We start from the raw sequence: 19,439 nt of genomic DNA, 5'->3' as shown, positions 1-19,439 counted from the left end.
ATTCTCTTTTCAAAACAATTTTTCTAAACAATTCACAAACACTTTTTTTTTTTTAAAATAATATAAGTGATCGAGCAATTAAGAGCCCATGGATAACCATGGATACAAAGGGTGCTAACACCTTCCCTTTGTATAATGTACCTCCCGAACCCAAAATCTAAATTAAGGTCTTTCCTGTTCTTTTCCACCTTTCCTTATTGGATAAAAGAAAAGTCGGTGGCGACTCTTGCTAACCGCGACATTGCGATAAAAAACACAAAAAGTCCAGTTCACCGTATGACAATATGTTAGTAGCAGGTCCATATATGGTTGAAATCAGAAACTTGAAGATGTAGTTATCAAGGAGTTTGACATGAAGGATTTGGGTCCAACAAAGAAGATTCTTGGAATGCAAATCATGAGAGATAAGCAAAGAGGAATTTCGCAGTTATCTCAGGCAGAGTACATCAATCGTATTTTGCAAAGGTTTAACATGGGCAATGCCAAACCGGTTAGCACACCTTTGGCAAGTCATTTTCGCCTATCCAAGGACCAGTCTCCTCAGACGGAGGAAGAAATAGAATTCATGGATAAGATTCCATATGCTTCAGCCATAGAAAGTTTGATGTACGCAATGATATGTACTAGGCCAGACATTGGTCATGCAGTGGGAGTTGTAAGCAGGTTTATGGCAAATCCAGGAAAAACTCATTGGGAAGCAGTCAAGTGGATTTTGCGGTATCTACGAGGCACTAAAAAGAAATGTCTATACTTTGGCAAAGGAGAAATAAAAGTACAAGGATACGTTGATGCAGACTTTGCCGGTGAAGTTGATCACCAAAGAAGTACGACTGGCTATATATTTACTGTTGGTACTGGAGCAGTTAGTTGGATATCGCGAATACAAAAGATTGTTGCTTTATCCACTACTGAGACTGAGTATGTAGCAGTCACAGAAGCTAGTAAGGAATTAATATGGCTTCAAGGATTGTTAACAGAGTTGGGTTTCATGCAGGAGAAGAGTGTTTTGTATAGTGACAGTCAAAGTGCAATACATCTAGCAAAGAATTCTGCATTTCATTCAAGAACAAAACACATTGGTCTTCGTTATCACTTCATTAGATCTCTTCTTGAGGATGAGGTACTAACATTGAGCAAGATACAAGGAAGTGAGAATTCAACTGACATGTTAACAAAGGCGGTGACAATTGATAAACTGAAGTTGTGCTCTTCTTCAGTTGGCCTGCTAGAATAATAAATTGATAAACGTTGTTGTTTGACCAAGGTGTGAAGATTGATTAAAATCACTCTTCAAGTGGGAGATTGTTGGTCAAAATAAAAGAGAGATAAAGAGAGTATGAAGGAGAAACAAGAAAAATAATAGTAAAAAGAAACAATAATGGTTATGAGAACTTTGAGGAGATGTTAAATAATAATCATTCATCTTTCTTGTTTTATTGGCTATAAAAGCCTTCTATCTTTCATTTGTAATCATCAGAACATAATTTCAATAAATTCTTTTAGAGTAATTGAGTTGTGCAATTTTCATGTGAGGAGAGATTAATGAATTTATATATTTTATTTTCATTAAGTTTGTGTGCTTCCGCGTTAATTTGTTCTTCCACAAATCTGATAATATGGGGAAATTTTGCGTAGTTTCCTAACATAGTTACTATCATGTCTCATTTCTTTGTTTTGTTTTCTAAATGCTAGTGTTTTTCTTTCGTTTTTTAGTTATTTCATGATTAAGTATTAATATATTATTATATTAGTTTTATCTAGTTTAATATACATTTATTACATTTCAAATTTGGCTGATACATTAATTTTATCTAGTTTAATTTTATAATAAACCACACATGACACTAGTTTATTCTGACTTATTCTTTCCACTTCCATGGGTTTCTATATTACTATATCACACCCTACCAATTAATTATATAACTTTTTTTTCTATCGTCATAATTTAATTAGATATTTGAATAATTAATTAATTAATTAACCATTTCTATATTAATTAGTTTTTTTTCTTCATAAAATGACTAACTAATTAATTTTCTTTGCAAACTGATTAATTTGATCTAATGCAAATTTGGATATTACGATAATTTGAAATTGGGGTTTATCTTCGACCTTAATTTTCTTCCCTTGATTTCATGTTTGAAATTACTTCTTGAAATGTTTGCTTGATTCTTCTCAATATAGCATGACCTATAATTTCTTTCATGTTCTCTCAGTTTCTTTATTCAACTAATTGATTAATATCATTTGATTCATTAAATTGAATTAGAAAGACTTTAGGACTTATGTTATACATGTTCTCTTAGGTCAAATAAAAATTCTATTCATTTAAAATCCTAGAAAATAGGATAACCAATGCATGAGATACATTAGGCTTTATTCTCCATTTTGGTATCATATCCCATTCTTTCAATCATATTTGTCTTTTTATCCCTTTAAGACTAAAACTCTTTTTGTATAAAACTTGACCCAACGTCAAGTATAAACTAAAACACTTAACAAAACTACGATGCGAATTATGTCACGAGCCTACGATGCAATGGCGACTCTGTTGTATTTCGAGCGTGCGATGCGCTCAAGTATTTTTTGTGACGCGACATCTGACGACTCTGTTGGGGATTACCTAAGCAAGTCAAACCTAGTTTTGTTTGTTTTTACATGTTCTTATGTTTATCTTTATTGCTTTACTTACTTTAGTTATTACATCTTTATTGTTTTTATATATTCATTATATTTTGAATATCTGTTATATTCTCTATTGTAGATTAGGTTTAATGATGCTACTTGAGAGAAAAGTTATACACCCGAGCTTGGGCAGACACACATGATAGTAAGTGGTAGATTCATGTCGACCTCCTTGATGTTATGTCCCAATTATGGTCAACACGAAATGTCACGTATAAAGTAGATCCTTTTTGAAACATCACTGTTTACGAGTCATTTGTTTCAAATATCGGTATCTCAAACTGGGTACATGACTCTAGGGATCTTTTTAGGAATCTCTTTCTTGGAAGAATAATACTTACTTGTGACGGGATTGGGTTTGTTTTGTAGTGAACCTTATCCATAGATTACCTGATTTTCTCCCCAGCTCTATACCCGATTTCCAACGTACAACAAACCTTTAAAGTTATATTATTGCATACCATTATTGCATCATCATATACATACTGAACTTTTGAACCTAAATTATTGCATCATCCAACCTTTAAACCATTTAAACAAAAAATACTGCTTATCTATTTGCATTCCATCCACATGAAAAAGCCATATGCATCGTTTCCAGGGAATCCTAAATTTCCAGTCATTGTTGAACGTTCAAAAAATATAAAACCATACAGAAGAGATACATATCAGTTCATAAATATATAAATTCTTTTTTCTTTTTCCCATACTAGTTTCTTCTTCTGTCTCTACTTCCATACTCTACAATTGACGATAATTCCTGGATTCCTTGAAAAACTAAAAATATATTTATACATTCATGGAAAAGGTTAAGCATGAGAATGCAATGTGTAAGGAAAGCTTGGATCACGCCCAAGGCAAGGTTGACATGATCTTAGAACTATTCATAGGCAATATGACAACGGACTTCTCAGATCAAGTTATGATTGGTGAACGAACTAAAGGCGGGTAAAATCCAGAATACAACTACAAACAGCCTGTCCGATTATCCGCAAGAGCAATATCTTCTATCGAATTAGAAGCCCACTCAAGGCAACCAGAAACATGAGCAAAAGCAAAACAACCAAGGGAACAACGATCAAGAAAGCATATGTCCCCTCTTTCATCCAATTCCAATATCTTATACGCATCAACTTCATATTTTAATTCATGTTAGGGAAATTGTGCCCAAGGAGATCAAACTTGTCAGGTCTCACTACCATCTTAAGCATAATCCTAATATCACGTGCAAATGCCATGCAGGATACATGGGAACTTTACAAAAGTTTTCTACAATTTCAAGATCAAAGTTCAAGAGCTCCATCATCAGAAGTTGTCATGCTTTACGGATAAGCTTTGCCAGATCATCCTCAAGAATGATCATCCTTAGGCCATCTTTAGCTTTTTCATTTTTATTTTCTTTTTGTAAAGTATTGGTTGCTTTTAACATTGTTACTCCCAATGGTGATATTAATGAAATGGGCATGCATTTTTGAGTTAATCCATTCGTATTCACTCCAGGCTTAATTCAATATTTTCTTTTTTCATAAAAAACTGAAAACGATATCAATACTTCTCCACTTCACTTAAGCAAGGATAAAATGGAGAATGATGAAGAACAAATACCCAAAATCGCTAACAGTATACTTTTGAATAAAACTTTTCTAACAATGTAAGATATTGTTTCACCTCCCACACACCGGAGATATAAGGAAGATAATCCCTTGTCAACCCCCTTGAGCCTAGAAGTTGGTGTTTCTTTCTGTACTATTAAACCTTTAATCTTAACCAGGGGCAGGATAGTCGTTAATTAATTCGGTTGTGCTTCAAATTCCAAAAAAGAATGTCCCATCAGGGGATCAATCACATCTTATGCATCATCTGACGTTGAAGAGGTTGAAAATTAAAATGTTTGCAATGGCCGTCTCCCAATAACCCATGTCACGGTAGTCACAATCTTTCAAAAAAAAAAGAAGAAAAGCCTGCTAAGTCAAAAACAAAAAAATAATGATGAAATGACTTAGGCAAAAATTAGGGATAACAAAAGAATAAAAAAAATTCAACAAAAAAAAAAGCAAGAGCAAAACATTGTGACTACCAACAAAAAGGGTGACTACCACTCAAGCGAACGAAAGAAAAACCTTGTTGATTCCAAAAATCACCAAAATTTATTTCGGAAATTTAATGCACTGGCTGAGTTAGTTGAACGTAGGACTAAAGAACATCAAGTAGAATGGTGTGGGCTAAAATCAAATTTTGAGCCTTATATCCTTTATTTCTTTAACTGTAACTAGGCAATATTACAACCTTCAAAAGACCTAATTAAAGCAAAGGTATTCTGAAGGCATACTACAACAAGGTTGCGTAAACCTGACTCCTAGAGATTTTCTAAAAACATTTGTATTGATATCAAATTTCACATCGTCTTTCACACTTTAAATAATGATTTTGATCTAAAAACTTGCATGAGCGTCACATTAAAATTACCATTTTTTAGTAAACAATTTTAATCCGCTAATCAACACCTAACACCAAGGAGGTTGCAATAATGAGTTATAGCATATGATCCCACTAGAGGCATTCCTCCAAGATCAGTTAACCAATGGAATTCCCTTAGATCAGTTAATCAGGGGGAAAATTACTTCAAGACTCGTACTAGGGTAGGCCACCTCAAGATCACAAGAAGTCAATCGCTCCAAGAGACGGTTAATCAAGGCCATACAGTTTTAAGAACCTGGGGAAAGTCAGGTCGAGATCGTCCTATGACAAGACTACTTAACAACTTGTGATCGGGGCAACCCGTGCAAATATCCAATAGACTGGGGCAGAGATATTCTATGAAGGTGCAAGTCCTCTTCATGTTTCAAGTTGCTTAGGCAAGTGCATTAACAATCGTTGAGCCTGAAGCAGACATCGTGGAATAATATCATTATAACCTTTTTCCCAACCTCAAATCTTCCATCTCCCACCACATGAACATTTGGTGAACCATGCATAAATCATGACGCTTCGCTCTAACAAAAAGGTGTGCATATCATCATCGCATAGATCATTGAAATGCATTAATCAAGTCATTTCACTCAGATATCATCGCGTTCGTCTGGTATCATCATAAAGCCTTGTAACCTAAGCAATCTTTTCCAAACCCATGGTCGCACTTAACTGATCCTCACACGCTCTTGTGTTTTCACTCACTAGAGATAAATCTCACTGGTACTCTAATGTGTGTTTCCTAAACCCAGATTCACTCAATGATCGAAAGTTTTGCTAAAGCGCTGATGCCAAAATGTTAATCAACTACATTCTTCTTTCAACCAATATCTTCCTATTATGAAGATAAGTTTTGATACTAGTGAATAATTAGTATAAACATCATTCTCTCTTTCATTTACTCACTTTTCTTAATATATGCGAAATAGTCAACTACGTCGTTCATTGTCGGACGGAGGGAATAACATAGAACAAGTTTTCATAGCATATGATCATTCTTTGAAACTCACACTATCACATTTTTCTATATTGCATAATTAAACATGGTATAACATATTTCCTTATCATCATTAATGTAAATTTATGTCAAATTTTAATATAAAAAATTACGCCAAATTTCCTATTTAAAATGGACTAACAGTAAATTTATATCAAATTTTGATATAAAAAATATATTTTAAAACTACAGAATTTAATAATAAAATATAAAAAGTTATTTACAATAAACATTTTTTGGGAATGGGATGCCACACTTATATGTTTTATGTGTTACAAACTTATTGATATTTGATGAAACTTTGATGATAATTTTTATTTCAAATAAAAAATCCACTTGTACCACTAGTTCATGCGTCAGGGTAGAGTAAAGCTTAAGGTTGTTACTAATGATGGAAGTGTTTAAAGTAACACTACATTATAATAATAAATTAAGTTCTTAACACCAAGTCGTTGTAGTATAGTGGTGAGTATTCCCGCCTGTCACGCGGGTGACCCGGGTTCGATCCCCGGCAACGGCGAAGTTTTGTTTTTTTTTTCATTATTTAAATCGTCTTCTTTGTGATAACTAACCGGACAAAAAAGCTTACATTATTAATTTTTCTTCCTTAGCGGGAGAACGAAGCTTCGAATCAATTTTCCACTTCAATGGCCACTCTTCCTGCTTCTCCTTCTCCACCTTGGCCAAACCCTAACCCTAATCTCAATTCAATTCCGAACCCTAATTTCCATCCTGATCAATCTCAAACCCTTGACTTCGATTCCCTAATGTCTCCACAATCTCACCATGCTTCCACCGATTCACCGGAGTCTCCCCCCGCCACACCGCCGTCGCTTCTTCAACTCTCCTTTAACCAGGACCACGCCTGCTTCGCTGCCGCCACTGATAACGGCTTTCGCATATATAACTGCGACCCTTTCCGCGAACTTTTTCGCCGGGAATTCGGTGGCGGAGGAATCGGCCATGTGGAGATGCTTTTCCGATGTAACATATTAGCACTTGTCGGCGGTGGGTCTCACCCTCAGTACCCTCCCACCAAAGTCATGATCTGGGATGATCATCAAGGTACGTGCATCGGTGAACTCTCGTTCCGTTCTCCCGTTAGCGGTGTTCGGCTTCGGCGGGATCGAATAATCGTCGTGGTGGAGCAGAAGATATTCGTATATAATTTCGCTGACTTGAAGCTGTTGCATCAGATTGAAACCATTGCGAACCCTAAGGGGCTTTGTGAAGTTTCGCACTTGACAGATTCTCTTGTTCTCGCTTGCCCTGGTTTGCATAAAGGCCAAATTCGTATTGAGCACTTTTCCCAGAAGAGGACCAAGTTTATTTCTGCTCATGATTCGAGAATAGCTTGCTTCGCTCTCACGCTTGATGGGCAGTTTATCGCCACTGCCAGCACCAAGGGTACTCTGATTCGGATTTATGATGCTGAACTCGGCACACTACTTCAGGAGGTATGTGCTATGACAAGTCAATTGTGTGATGTTTGTTGTTGATTAATCATGTTTCTTTAATTGGATTAGATACAATTAAGGTTTAATGTCTATGTTTGTTGCTTTATTAATGTTCTGTTGTTTGAAGATTTGAATTTAATATGTGGGCCATTGAGATTTGAGACATTTTGGTTTTCTTGTATAAGTTTATTGGCTGTTGATTACAGGTAAGAAGAGGTGCAAATGCTGCAGAGATATATAGTTTGGCGTTTTCTTCCACTGCTCAGTGGTTAGCAGTTTCCAGTGACAAGGGTATTGTCCATGTTTTTGGCCTTAAGGTTAATCCCAATGTCCCTGAGAATGAAAACTCCCATGGGTCGTCGAGTTCAGATGCCGCCATTGCCTCACCTAGCTCGTCTCGCTCCTTCATTAAATTTAAAGGTAAATCTTTTTGCTGTTTTAATTTTTATCAACTTGAGTATTTCTTTCTATATTGATCATGTTTTAGTTTTATGATCTATTTTTTTCTCGGTTACAAAGCGAAATAGTTGTTAATACAATTAACTGTTCTTGTTGCTCGAATGTTACTATGCGCTTGCAGGAGTGTTGCCCAAGTATTTCAATTCAGAGTGGTCAGTTGCTCGGTTTCACTTACACGAGGGCACTCAGTACACTGTTGCATTTGGTGTCGAAAAGAATACAGTCATAATTCTTGGCATGGATGGAAGGTATGATACGAGGAAGTGGCAAATAATATATCTTGTCTAAGTTTTATACTGGTTCGCTTATAACACAAAGCTACTCCAGTCCACCCGGCCAAGGTGATTTCGCCTTCAACAAGGACTTAATCCACTAATCTTGAAAGATTGATTACAAACAACGTCTAAGAGAAAGATCTCTTAGTCCTCTCAAGTATACAGACTGCACATAGTCACTTGAGGAAATACAACAAAGATAGAAAACTTATGTAATTTAGAGTGCTTCTAAGATAAACAAATATTACAACAGTAAGAACAAAAAGTGTTTCACGTTTCAAGCAAAAGCTTTGTGAAGATTGAGAGAATAAAACGTTTTTATGTGTGTTGATGTTTCAGTATGTTCTTTTTGTGTTGTTGTACTTATGTCTCTCAATGTTGATTTGCAGTCCTTTATATATAGGATTGAAGTAGTCGTAAAAACTGATGGTCAATAATTTGAATTAATGCCATAACTTATATAGCTTCTTGCCAAGACAACTTTCTCTCCTTGAATGACTACTTTCCAAATATAGTTCCTTTTCATTTGAATTTGGAGTTAACGTCTCTTTCTGTATTAGGAATTCCATTTCCAAACCTTTATTTGAAGTTAATGTTACTCTTCCTTTATTTGGAAATCCATGATCAGAGTCTTCGTGTTTCTGGAGATCTTGGAATCTTGCTATCTAACTTCTGATGTTGATCTCTTTTGAGTTCTGATGGTTTCTTCAGATAGCGCTGAGAACTTCTGGAGTTTGACATACCGTTGTTCAGAGTCAGAACTTCTAGAGCGTACTTCTTGTTCAGATGCTTCTGATATTTTGCTGTTTTGCTCAGAGTTAGACTTTCTTGAACGTGTTTCTACTTCAGATGCTTCTGGTCTTCTGATAATTTGTATCTGATATGATTCTGTATCTGATGATTTCTTCCTTCTTTCCTTAGAACCCTGCACACTTAGAAACTTTTCGTTAGGGTGCCATTTTTGGTTTCATCCTTTGTTATCATCAAAATCATGGAATCTGTTGTAGAACAATTTTTGTTCTTACATCATGATGGTTCTAAGCGATACAAAGCTCGACTAGTTGTCAAAGGATTTTAGCAAAAAGAAGGAGTTGGTTACACTGAAATCTTTGCTCCAGTTGTGAAACTCAATACTATCAGATCAGTTTTAAGCATTGTGGCCAGCAAAGAGCTCTACCTTGAGCAATTGGACGTGAAGACTGCATTTCTTCACGGAGACTTAGATGAGGAGATCTACATGCACCAACCTGAAGGTTTCTTAGAGGAAGGTAAACAGAATAAGGTGTGCAGATTAAAGAAGAGCTTGTATGGCCTGAAACAAGCTCCAAGACAGTGGTATATGAAGTTTGAAAGCTTTATGCACAAGGAAGGTTTCCAGAAGTGCAATGCCGATCACTGTTGTTTCTTCAAGAGATATAAGTCCAATTACATCATTTTGCTACTCTATGTCGATGATATGTGTCATACCCCAAAAATTACCCATCATTTTTCCTAAAAAAAAAAAAAAAAAAAAAAAAAAAGAGAAAATTTTTTTTTTAATTAATTAATTAATTAATTAATTAATTAATTAATTAATTAATTAATTAAATAATTAAAATAAATAAATAAATAAAATATAACAAATTATTTTGGACTTGGGTCTCCCTCAGTCCAAGCCCATTACCCACGAAATTAGTCTATAAATACTGAAGTTTCAGTAGGGGGAGTGAGACTTGGAGTTACACTGGGAGATTCACTGGAGAAAGAAGGAAGAGAAGCAAAACACTCTGAGGTTTCCTTGGAACAAACCTTGAGGAAAAAGAAAGAAAGAGAACAGAGAAGGACGGATAGAAACTTTGGCATAGGAACCCTGCCTACCCGGAGAATTCAGAGTAAAGAAACCCTGAAGGCAGCCCATCTGCACCGAAGCCATCGCCGTCCAATTCCCGCTGCCTAACTTATTCCGATACTACAAGTGGTCAATCCCTTCAACCTTGAATTGGCAAACAGGTTTTGCGTATCTCTATTGTTTATACTTTCAATTGGCCATATCTACATATATAATGCATCATGATTAAATGTTGATATATAATTTGCTTTCGTATGGGAATTTAAATATGCCTGAATACCCTGAATGTTTGATCATGTTATTCCTGTGATAAAATGCCATAAAATTCAAAGTTCCTAACGTGGGGCTGTTTTCAAATTCAAAATCCGTGGCCGCTCGCTAGCACATCGCTAGGCGAGCCTGGGGCGAGTATTCGCCTGGCCTTCGCTAGGCGAGGCAGAGGCGAACGAGACAGTAGCTGACTTTTCTATTCTTTTTTTTTTATGTTTTATCATAGCCATGCATTATTCATCCTATCCTATTTATTGTTGTGATATTTCTCCGGTGTAATCTTCGATTGCACCCTGATTTGGTGTTCTGACATGTTTCTTTTTTTTTGAGTTTCGTAAAGGTTCACATATCCCAGGAAAAGGTTATTGGCTAGGTATTCCACTTTATTTGTGGGATACCCTTGTGGAGTTTCACCCTAAATTAATTTTTAATGTATTAATTTCTAATGTATTAATTTTTTAATATATTATTTTTAATAATTTTAATGTGGAGTTTCATCCTAATTATATAATTAATTGTAAAACTTTGCCTTTGAATAAGTGATCTTGGACCTCTCTTTGTTGCCTTACGATTACGATATTACGGTCATGTCCCGCGAACGTGGGGATACCCTTAGCAAAGACCCTTCGGTTAAATCATCATAAAATAAATTATAGTCCCTCGGATGTTGCCTTCGAATATACAACTTTGTCCCTCGATGACCCTCCGATGTTGCCTACGGTTAAAAGATGATAGTCCCTTCGAATGCTAAGGTATCCTCGTAACTGTTGCCTTCAATGACCAATCGATGACCCTACGATGACCCTTTTACATCCAAAGGATAAAACTACTTATTTCTCAATAATAAGGACAGTTTTACCCTCATAAGGATAGGAAATACTCATAAAGACCTTGGGTCGGTATAACTCTTAATTGTTGGCTCACAATCTAAAAACAATTTTCACACCTCACACCTTTCAAAATATCTTTAGAAAATCACCACTTGGTATATATTCATACTAGAATCATTACCGAGTTATATTTTTCTAAACAATTTCCAAAACTAAACGAGATAACTACTTTGTATATATTCATACAAGAATCATTACAAAGTTAAATTCTCTTTTCAAAACAATTTTTCTAAACAATTCACAAACACTTTTTTTTTTTAAAAATAATATAAGTGATCGAGCAATTAAGAGCCCATGGATAACCATGGATACAAAGGGTGCTAACACCTTCCCTTTGTATAATGTACCTCCCGAACCCAAAATCTAAATTAAGGTCTTTCCTGTTCTTTTCCACCTTTCCTTATTGGATAAAAGAAAAGTCGGTGGCGACTCTTGCTAACCGCGACATTGCGATAAAAAACACAAAAAATCCAGTTCACCGTATGACAGAACTGGCGACTCTGCTGGGGAGCCTAAATATTTAAAAAGAGAGGTTACCTTAAAAACAAGATCACTTATTCAATTTGTCTGATTTATTTTTAAGGGATTGCTTGGGTATGTTATGCTTGAGTGAAAGATCCTACACCCGGATCTAGTGTACCTTAGGTAAGTAGCAAGAGATCATCGCGACTGTCCGGCGTATACTGGAATGGTCAAAATGATGGCTACGGTTAATGTGGCACTTTGGATGTCCTGATGTTCCTCATGTTAGTTGAGGAAATATTTGGCATTCGCGTGGTGTCATAAAAGCATTAACCAGACCTTTAGAACCCTAATTGACTCATCCTGGCCATTAGAAAGTAGTGAGATAACTGGCTTCGGTTCCGACTGGAGTTGGTTGAGACTCGATACTACACTCTTTGAGATTGGACTTTAGGGAAGCTTCGGTCAACCACTTGGTGTTGCACTGAAGTGGACTTAAGGAAAGGTCAATGATTTGAGATCCTTCTAGAACCCGGTTACTATTCTAAGACAGGTTGAACCAACCAAACTTCAGTGGGGAGGGTATTTACCTATGGAACTCACGCAAGCCTTAAAACCTAGGAATGATTGTTGTGTGACTTGCTTGTGCTTGTTATTTATCTAACAACATGACATCATAACAACATAACATCATAACATCATAACATCATGGCATTGTACTAACCATTTCAAGGATTTAGGGATTTAACTCTGCTAAAAAAAAAACAGAAAAAACAAAAACAAAAGCAAAAACAAAAGAGAAAAGAAAAAAAAAGCTCTTTTTGTTAGTTTATGCAAAGTTAAATCCCGAAAGTCCTTGAAAACATTTCATACATTGCATTGCATCGCATAACAGGTATTCTAAAGGATCAGTGTTCTCACGATTTTCCTATCAAACAGATTCCAGCAGATTCAAACAGATTGAACAATGGCTCTCGAACAAACTGTCAAAGATCTCCAGGCCCAGAATGCTCAATTCCAGGAAATGATGCCGAGCTTATCTAAGGGGCAGGAAGAACTGAAAGCTCTTTTGATGGAGAAGAAGAAGGACCAGAAACCTGTGGGTTACATCAACCCGGGGAGAAGGCTTAAGGGACAGGTTACAGGAGTCAAGATTAGAATTCCGAAGGATTCAGAAGAAGAGACCGAGAATGATTCGGAAGATGAGAATCCTAATCTCGTCAATTCTGAGGACGACGATGAAGATTATGAACATGAACAGTACTCTCCGAAGGATGATAAGTACAAGTTGCTGGAAGAACGTATGCTAGCTATGGAGGGGCAGAAAGTGCCCGGTCTGGATTTCGAAAACTTGGGTCTGGTCTCTGATGTGGTCATTCCCCGCAAATTCAAGGTTCCCATTTTCACTAAGTATGATGGTGCCTCTTGTCCTCAGATGCATCTAAGGGCTTATGTGAGAAAGATTCAGCCGCACACTACTGATAAGAAACTGTGGATCCATTTCTTCCAAGAGAGTCTGTCTGGCACACAGTTAGAGTGGTATTATCAGCTTGAGAGCTCTAACATCCGCACATGGACTGATTTAGCAACAGCTTTCTACAAGCACTACCAGTATAATTCTGAGTTAGCGCCTACTCGGCTACAGCTACAAAATATGACTATGGGCTCTAAAGAAAGTTTCAAAGAATATGCTCAAAAGTGGAGAGATTTGGCTGGCAGAGTCAAACCCCCTATGACTGATCGAGAGTTAGTGGACATGTTCATGGGTACACTGACTGGCCCATTCTACAGCCATCTACTGGGAAGTTCCTCGTCAGGTTTCACTGAACTTATCTTGACAGGTGAACGGGTTGAAAGCGGCATTCGAAGTGGAAAGATACAGGCAGCTACTTCTGCAAGCACCAAAAAGTCCTATCAGGGAAAGAATGAATCAAATGTTGTGTACAGTGAGAGGAAGCATAACAAGAAGAATCGTGACCATACTATTGGGGCAGTTACAATTGCCGCACCGCCATCTCAGAACTTCCAACACAGACAAGACAGGTCGAGAAGACAGTTTACCAAGATCAATATGACTTTAACCCAAGCACTGCAGAGTATGTTAAAGGCCAATTTGATTACCCTCAGAGGCCCTCCTGCAAATCCCAACACTACTTCTCCTCGTTATAATCCCAACGCCAGGTGTGCCTATCACTCCGATAGCCCCGGGCATGATACGAATGATTGCTGGTTGTTGAAGAACAAGATTCAGGATATGATCGACGCTGGAGAAATTGAATTTGATCCTCCGGCGACCCCCAATGTCATCACAGCACCTATGCCTAATCATGACCAGAATGTTAATGTTGTGGACGACAATTCTCACGTTACTGACGTTGCTGATTTAGCATCTCCTCTCCTGATCGTTAAGAAGAATTTATTGCAAGCTGGTTTATTTCCAGGTTGTGCTGAAGATTGCGATCTCTGTGTACTCCGACCCAATGATTGTTTGAAGTTGAAGAACGGCATTCAACGGCTGATGGATGATCGTACAATTCTATTTGAAAGGGTTCCTAAGGTGGACAACTCTATTGAAGAGGTATCTGTGATTGCTAGGTCCAAAGCTCCAGTGAAGATTACCGCTACTAGAGTGCCTGTGAAGATTACCGTTGAGCCCAAAGTGGCTCCTCTGATTATTACCGCACCTGGCCCCGTGCCATATTCCTCCAGCAAAGCTATTCCGTGGAACTATGGAGGCGACGTTTACATCCATGGCATAAAGCAGGTTGGTAGTTCTGCTAATCCTAATGATATTGTGGGGGCTAGTAAAGTTACTCGAAGTGGAAGGATCTACTCCCCAGAAATCTCACCTCCCGCTCCCGAAATTCGAGGAAAAAGACCAGTCAATCCTCCTCAGTCAGAGACATCGGTCGAAGTTACTTCTGAAGATGTTGCCAAACAGGAAATGGAAGAGATGCTGAAAATCATCCGTAAGAGCGATTTTGATGTAGTGGAACAATTGGGGCATACTCCGTCTAAAATCTCAATGTTGTCCTTGTTATTATCCTCTGAATCCCATGCCAATGCATTGATGAAATTCTTGAAGACCGCTCATGTGCCTCAAGAAACATCCGTCGATCAATTCGAACATTATGTTGCTAATTTGTCTGTTGACAATGGCCTAGGCTTTTCCGATGCTGACCTGACGCCAGCAGGAAAGAATCACAATAAAGCTCTGCATATCTCCATCGAGTGTGAGGGGATCACCCTGGCTCACGTGTTGATCGACAACGGCTCTTCCTTGAATGTGCTCCCGAAAGCTGTACTCGATAAATTTGACTACAAAGGCATTGAACTGAAACCTAGTGATGTTGTGGTGCGTGCTTACGATGGTGCGAAGAGTGTTGTCTATGGTGAAGTGGTTCTCCCTATCAAGATAGGACCTCAAGTCTTCAACACTACCTTTCACGTGATGGACATTCGTCCCGCCTACTCCTGCTTGTTGGGGCGCCCTTGGATCCATGGGGCAGGTGCGGTAGCTTCGTCGCTTCATCAAAAGCTGAAGTATCCAATAGCAGGCATGGTTGTCACTGTATGTGGAGAAGAAGAGTATATTGTCAGTAGTGTGCAAGCCTTCAAATACGTCGAGATGGATGGTGAATTCTTTGAGACTCCTTCTCAGTCATTTGAAGTGGTTCCTCCACCCAGTCCTGTCCTTAAGCCAACTCCCCTTGTGCCCAAGGTTGTTCGTGCTCCCCCTGTCATGATCTCTCTGAAAGATGCTCAAGCCGCGATTGAAAATGGTGATCGTGCTGGTTGGGGTCAACTGATCAATGTACCGTACAAGTCTGATAAAGCTGGCCTGGGGTTTAACTCTGGAAAGATAGTCAAAAATCAGATTAATGCTATGGAAGATGCTGATAGTGATTGCGACTTGGATAGCTGGATTTTCCCAACAATTGGTGACGAACTCAACAATTGGAAGACTGAAGACATTATCCCGATTTCCTTTAGTCAGGAGTAATTGTTATTGTTTATTCTAGAATTGCAAATTTTAATTTTCTTTTACAATCAAACTTCTTAAAGCATTGTGTCTATGCCCGAGGCACAATGGCTAATTTGTTAGGGGTTTGTCATTTTCATAAGCATATTCATATTCAATAGATCAATGGACTTTTTGCATTCAAATATTGCGCTCTTTATCTTTCCTGTCATTTTTCAAACAAGCTATGTTTCTTGCACACACTCACGTAACAATTTGCCGATCCATATCCACTCTGGATCCTGTTGGTAATGACTCTGCTACTGTTCATTATGACTTTGAAAATCCGATCTACCAAGCCGAGGATGGAAGCGAGGAAGATTGTGAAGTCCCTGGAGAACTTGCCCGACTACTGCAAGAAGAAAAGACTATACAGCCGCATGAGGAATCAATTGAAATTGTAAATCTGGGTACTGAAATAAACAAGAAAGAAGTCAGAGGTTTCTTGGGGCACTCAAATTACATTGCCCGATTCATTCCACACTTGACTGCTACCTGCAAACCCATCTTCAAATTACTGAGACAAAATCAAGAGATGGTATGGAATGATGAATGCCAAGAAGCTTATGACAAAATCAGGAAATATCGCCAAGAACCTCCAGTTCCGATGCCACCAGTTGAAGGAAGACCTTTAATTACGTATTTGACCGTGTTAGAAAATTCAATGAGGTGTGTTGGGGCAACATGACGAGTCTGGTCGAAAAGAGCATGCCATATACTGCCTTAGCAAAAGGTACCGACTGTGAAACAAGATACTCACAGCCCGAGAAAGCTTGCTGTGCTTTGGCCTGGGCTGCCCGCCGACTAAGACAGTATATGTTGAATCATACCACCTTATTGACTTCTAAGATGGATTCTATCAAATACCTATTTGAGAAACCTGCTGTCTCCTGAAAGAGTTATCACTGACAATGGTACTAATTTGAACAACAAGATGATTACTGAACTCTGCACGCAGTTCAAAATAAAACACCATAACTCTTCTCCGTACCGGCCAAAGATGAACGGCGCCGTGGGGACTGCTAACAATATCAAGAAGGTCATGCGAGAAATGACAGTAACATACAAAGACTGGCATGAGATGTTACCCTTTACTCTTTACGGTTATCGCACTTCAGTGCGCACTACGACAGGGGCAACTCCGTTCTCTTTAGTCTATGGAATGGAAGCCATCTTACTAGTGGAAGTTCAGATTCCCTCTCTAAGAATCATGAAAGAGGCGGGCTTAGATGAAGATGAATGGATTCAGACTCGACTCGATCAGATAAATTTGATGGATGAGAAGAGACTTGCGGCTGTATGTCACGGGCAGATATATCAGAAGCGCATGACCAGGGCATTCAACAAAAAGGTCAAGAGACAAGTGTATCAAATTGGCGACTTGGTAATCAAACGCATCATCCTACCACAAACTGACCCCAGAGGCAAATGGACTCCCACATACGAAGGGCCATTTGTAGTTAAGAAGGTATTCTCAGGTGGAGCCATGATACTCGCCACAATGGATGGTGAAGACTTCCCACATCCCGTGAACGCGGACATAGTTAAAAAATACTACGCATAAAAGAGACCCGCTAGATCGACGTATCTAGGCAAAAGTAAGGGCATCCCGGCGAACCAAAAGGGTTCGGGAAAAAATTAGGGATATATAAAAAAAATGTACACCCGGCAAGTCGAAAACCTGAAAAGGCGGCTTGGGCAAAAAAGGGTATCCTGGTGGACTGAAAACCTGAAAAGGCGGTCCAGGCAAAAATTAGGGATTAAAGCGTATGACTATGTCCCGTTCTCAGTCAACTTTCATCCAAGTTCGAGGGACTGACCAAGCCAATCACTTCTATCCGACAGCAAGGGATGAGATGCTCGAAGACATAATGACAGTAGTAGGCTTAAAATCAATAGGACTTCTTCCACATAGCTTTCTCTTTGTTTTCGACAATTTCCTCTTACTAGGATTTCTGTCTCCTTGTACACAAATTGCCTGTTTATAGGCCTCCTTTCAAAATCAATACAACCCTCTTTCAAAAAAAAAGATGCTTTTGTTTTTACTTTTCTGTTTTGTTTGCGTAAACGTCCATTGATTTAATTTGAATTAATATATGCATTTGAATATGACCAATGTTTACCAAAATACATGCATAGAATAGCAATAGCAATTACTACAAGACTTCAGGATCGAGGATAAGGTCTAACCATGCTTCCAATGAATCCGCTACCAATTCTCTTCCCCAGCAAGCCTATTTTTCCCAGAAGAAATTGGCAGTATTCCCCGGCACAGCCAGCTATTCCCCAACAGAGGTGACAAAACATTTGAAAATCATTTTGAATGTTGAGGACACTTGAGCGTATCTTGTCCATGTATCCCCTGGGGGCATTTTGTTGTGCTGTTTTTCAGATTGGCATCTGTGAGGACGTTTCCTCAGCAGATATTCTCCCCAAGCAAGTTTGGAAGCTATCAGAGTTATGTTCCCCTGCGGAGACGTCTGTGGATAGTGCCTTCTATTCCCCAACAGATCTAAGGATTGCCTATCCCCAGCAGGCCTGTATTTGCCGATTTCCTCCCGAGTGAGGCAGACTCATTGAAATTTATCTCCAGCATTTATCCTATCTGTGGACTGAAGGATATCCCCAACGGAGTTTACCTTCCCCCAGCAACAGTGCTATTCTCCAACATGAGTGAGAAGTCGTTGCTCTTCTTGCAGAGTCTCCCCGCAGAGTTGGAGTACCCGATCAATTTTGGCTCCCCAGCCGGAGTTTTTCATCATTTTTGCATTTTTGCATTTTAGTAATCATTGCATCCTCAAACTGCGTAGCATTCCCATTCAATATGGAGCATTACGCCATAGAAAAATTCAAACATATGCATTCATGTGTTAACCTCACCAGACCGTATCCCCGGCAGAGGCGGATCATTTCATTCAACATCAGCACAGCAAGTCTGCTACAGTTGCTCTTGACAGCATTCAGGATTTATATCCCCACAGAGGTTTATTACCTCACCCGTTGGCGACAGAAAGTTTGTTTCTCCCCAGTGAGACCCCCCAGCAAGTGGTCAACCTTGCCTTGACATATCTAAAAAGTCGTTCTCGTGATACCGGTAAGTGTCATACTAGCACCCGCGTGTGTTTCTTTGTTTGGTGTCGGTAAACATCATTGTTTCGGTGTCTGTAAACATCGGGTCTTCTCTCCAGTCATCAGTAAATGTCTGGTCATCATTTTTGGTGTCGGTAAACACCATTGTTTCGGTGTCTGTAAACATCGGGTTTTCTCCCCAGTCATCAGTAAATGTCTGGTCATTTTTTGATGTCGGTAAACATCATCTTTCGATGTCGGTGAACATCGAGTTTTTTCTGCAGTCATCGGTAAATGTCTGATAACCCCCAGCTAGAGATCCCCAGTAGAGTCATCGGTAAATGTCCTATCTGTTTTCCAGTTGCAAAAATTTGTTTTTTCCTTAGTGAAGTGTTCCCCGGTTATCGGTAAATGTCTGGTCGTTTTGATGTCGGTAAACATCATCTTTCGATGTCGGTAAACGTCGAGTCTCATCCCAGTCATCGGTAAATGTCTGGTCATGCTTTGTTTCCTTGTTGATAAAATCAAGACCCCCAGAAGTCGTCGGTAAACGTCTT

At 38.6% G+C, this 19,439-nt stretch overlaps 1 protein-coding gene and 1 non-coding gene across 3 annotated transcripts in view; both read left to right on the top strand.

Moving 5' to 3' along the window:
• LOC127132693 (autophagy-related protein 18a) overlaps nt 1–19,439 on the top strand; it is a 60,852-nt gene that overhangs the window by 14,396 nt on the left and 27,017 nt on the right. The window contains exons 1-3 of one of the 2 annotated variants that reach the window (XM_051061659.1): nt 6,646–7,608; nt 7,815–8,028; nt 8,189–8,315. The exons of the other annotated variant lie outside the window; for it this stretch is intronic. Of the exons in view, the coding sequence (XP_050917616.1) occupies nt 6,799–7,608; nt 7,815–8,028; nt 8,189–8,315 (1,151 nt within the window). The 5' untranslated portion in view covers nt 6,646–6,798. Of the gene's footprint in view, nt 1–6,645; nt 7,609–7,814; nt 8,029–8,188; nt 8,316–19,439 lie in introns of those variants that run through there. 2 annotated transcript variants of the gene reach the window in all.
• Nucleotides 6,600–6,671, top strand: TRNAD-GUC (transfer RNA aspartic acid (anticodon GUC)). The gene has a single exon. It is a non-coding gene; the product is annotated as a tRNA-Asp (tRNA).

This window comes from Lathyrus oleraceus, chromosome 3 (genome assembly GCF_024323335.1).
Source record: "Lathyrus oleraceus cultivar Zhongwan6 chromosome 3, CAAS_Psat_ZW6_1.0, whole genome shotgun sequence".
Classification (NCBI taxonomy): domain Eukaryota; kingdom Viridiplantae; phylum Streptophyta; class Magnoliopsida; order Fabales; family Fabaceae; genus Lathyrus; species Lathyrus oleraceus.
Note: the sequence above shows the minus strand (reverse complement) of the source record. Positions and strands in the feature narration are given on the sequence as shown.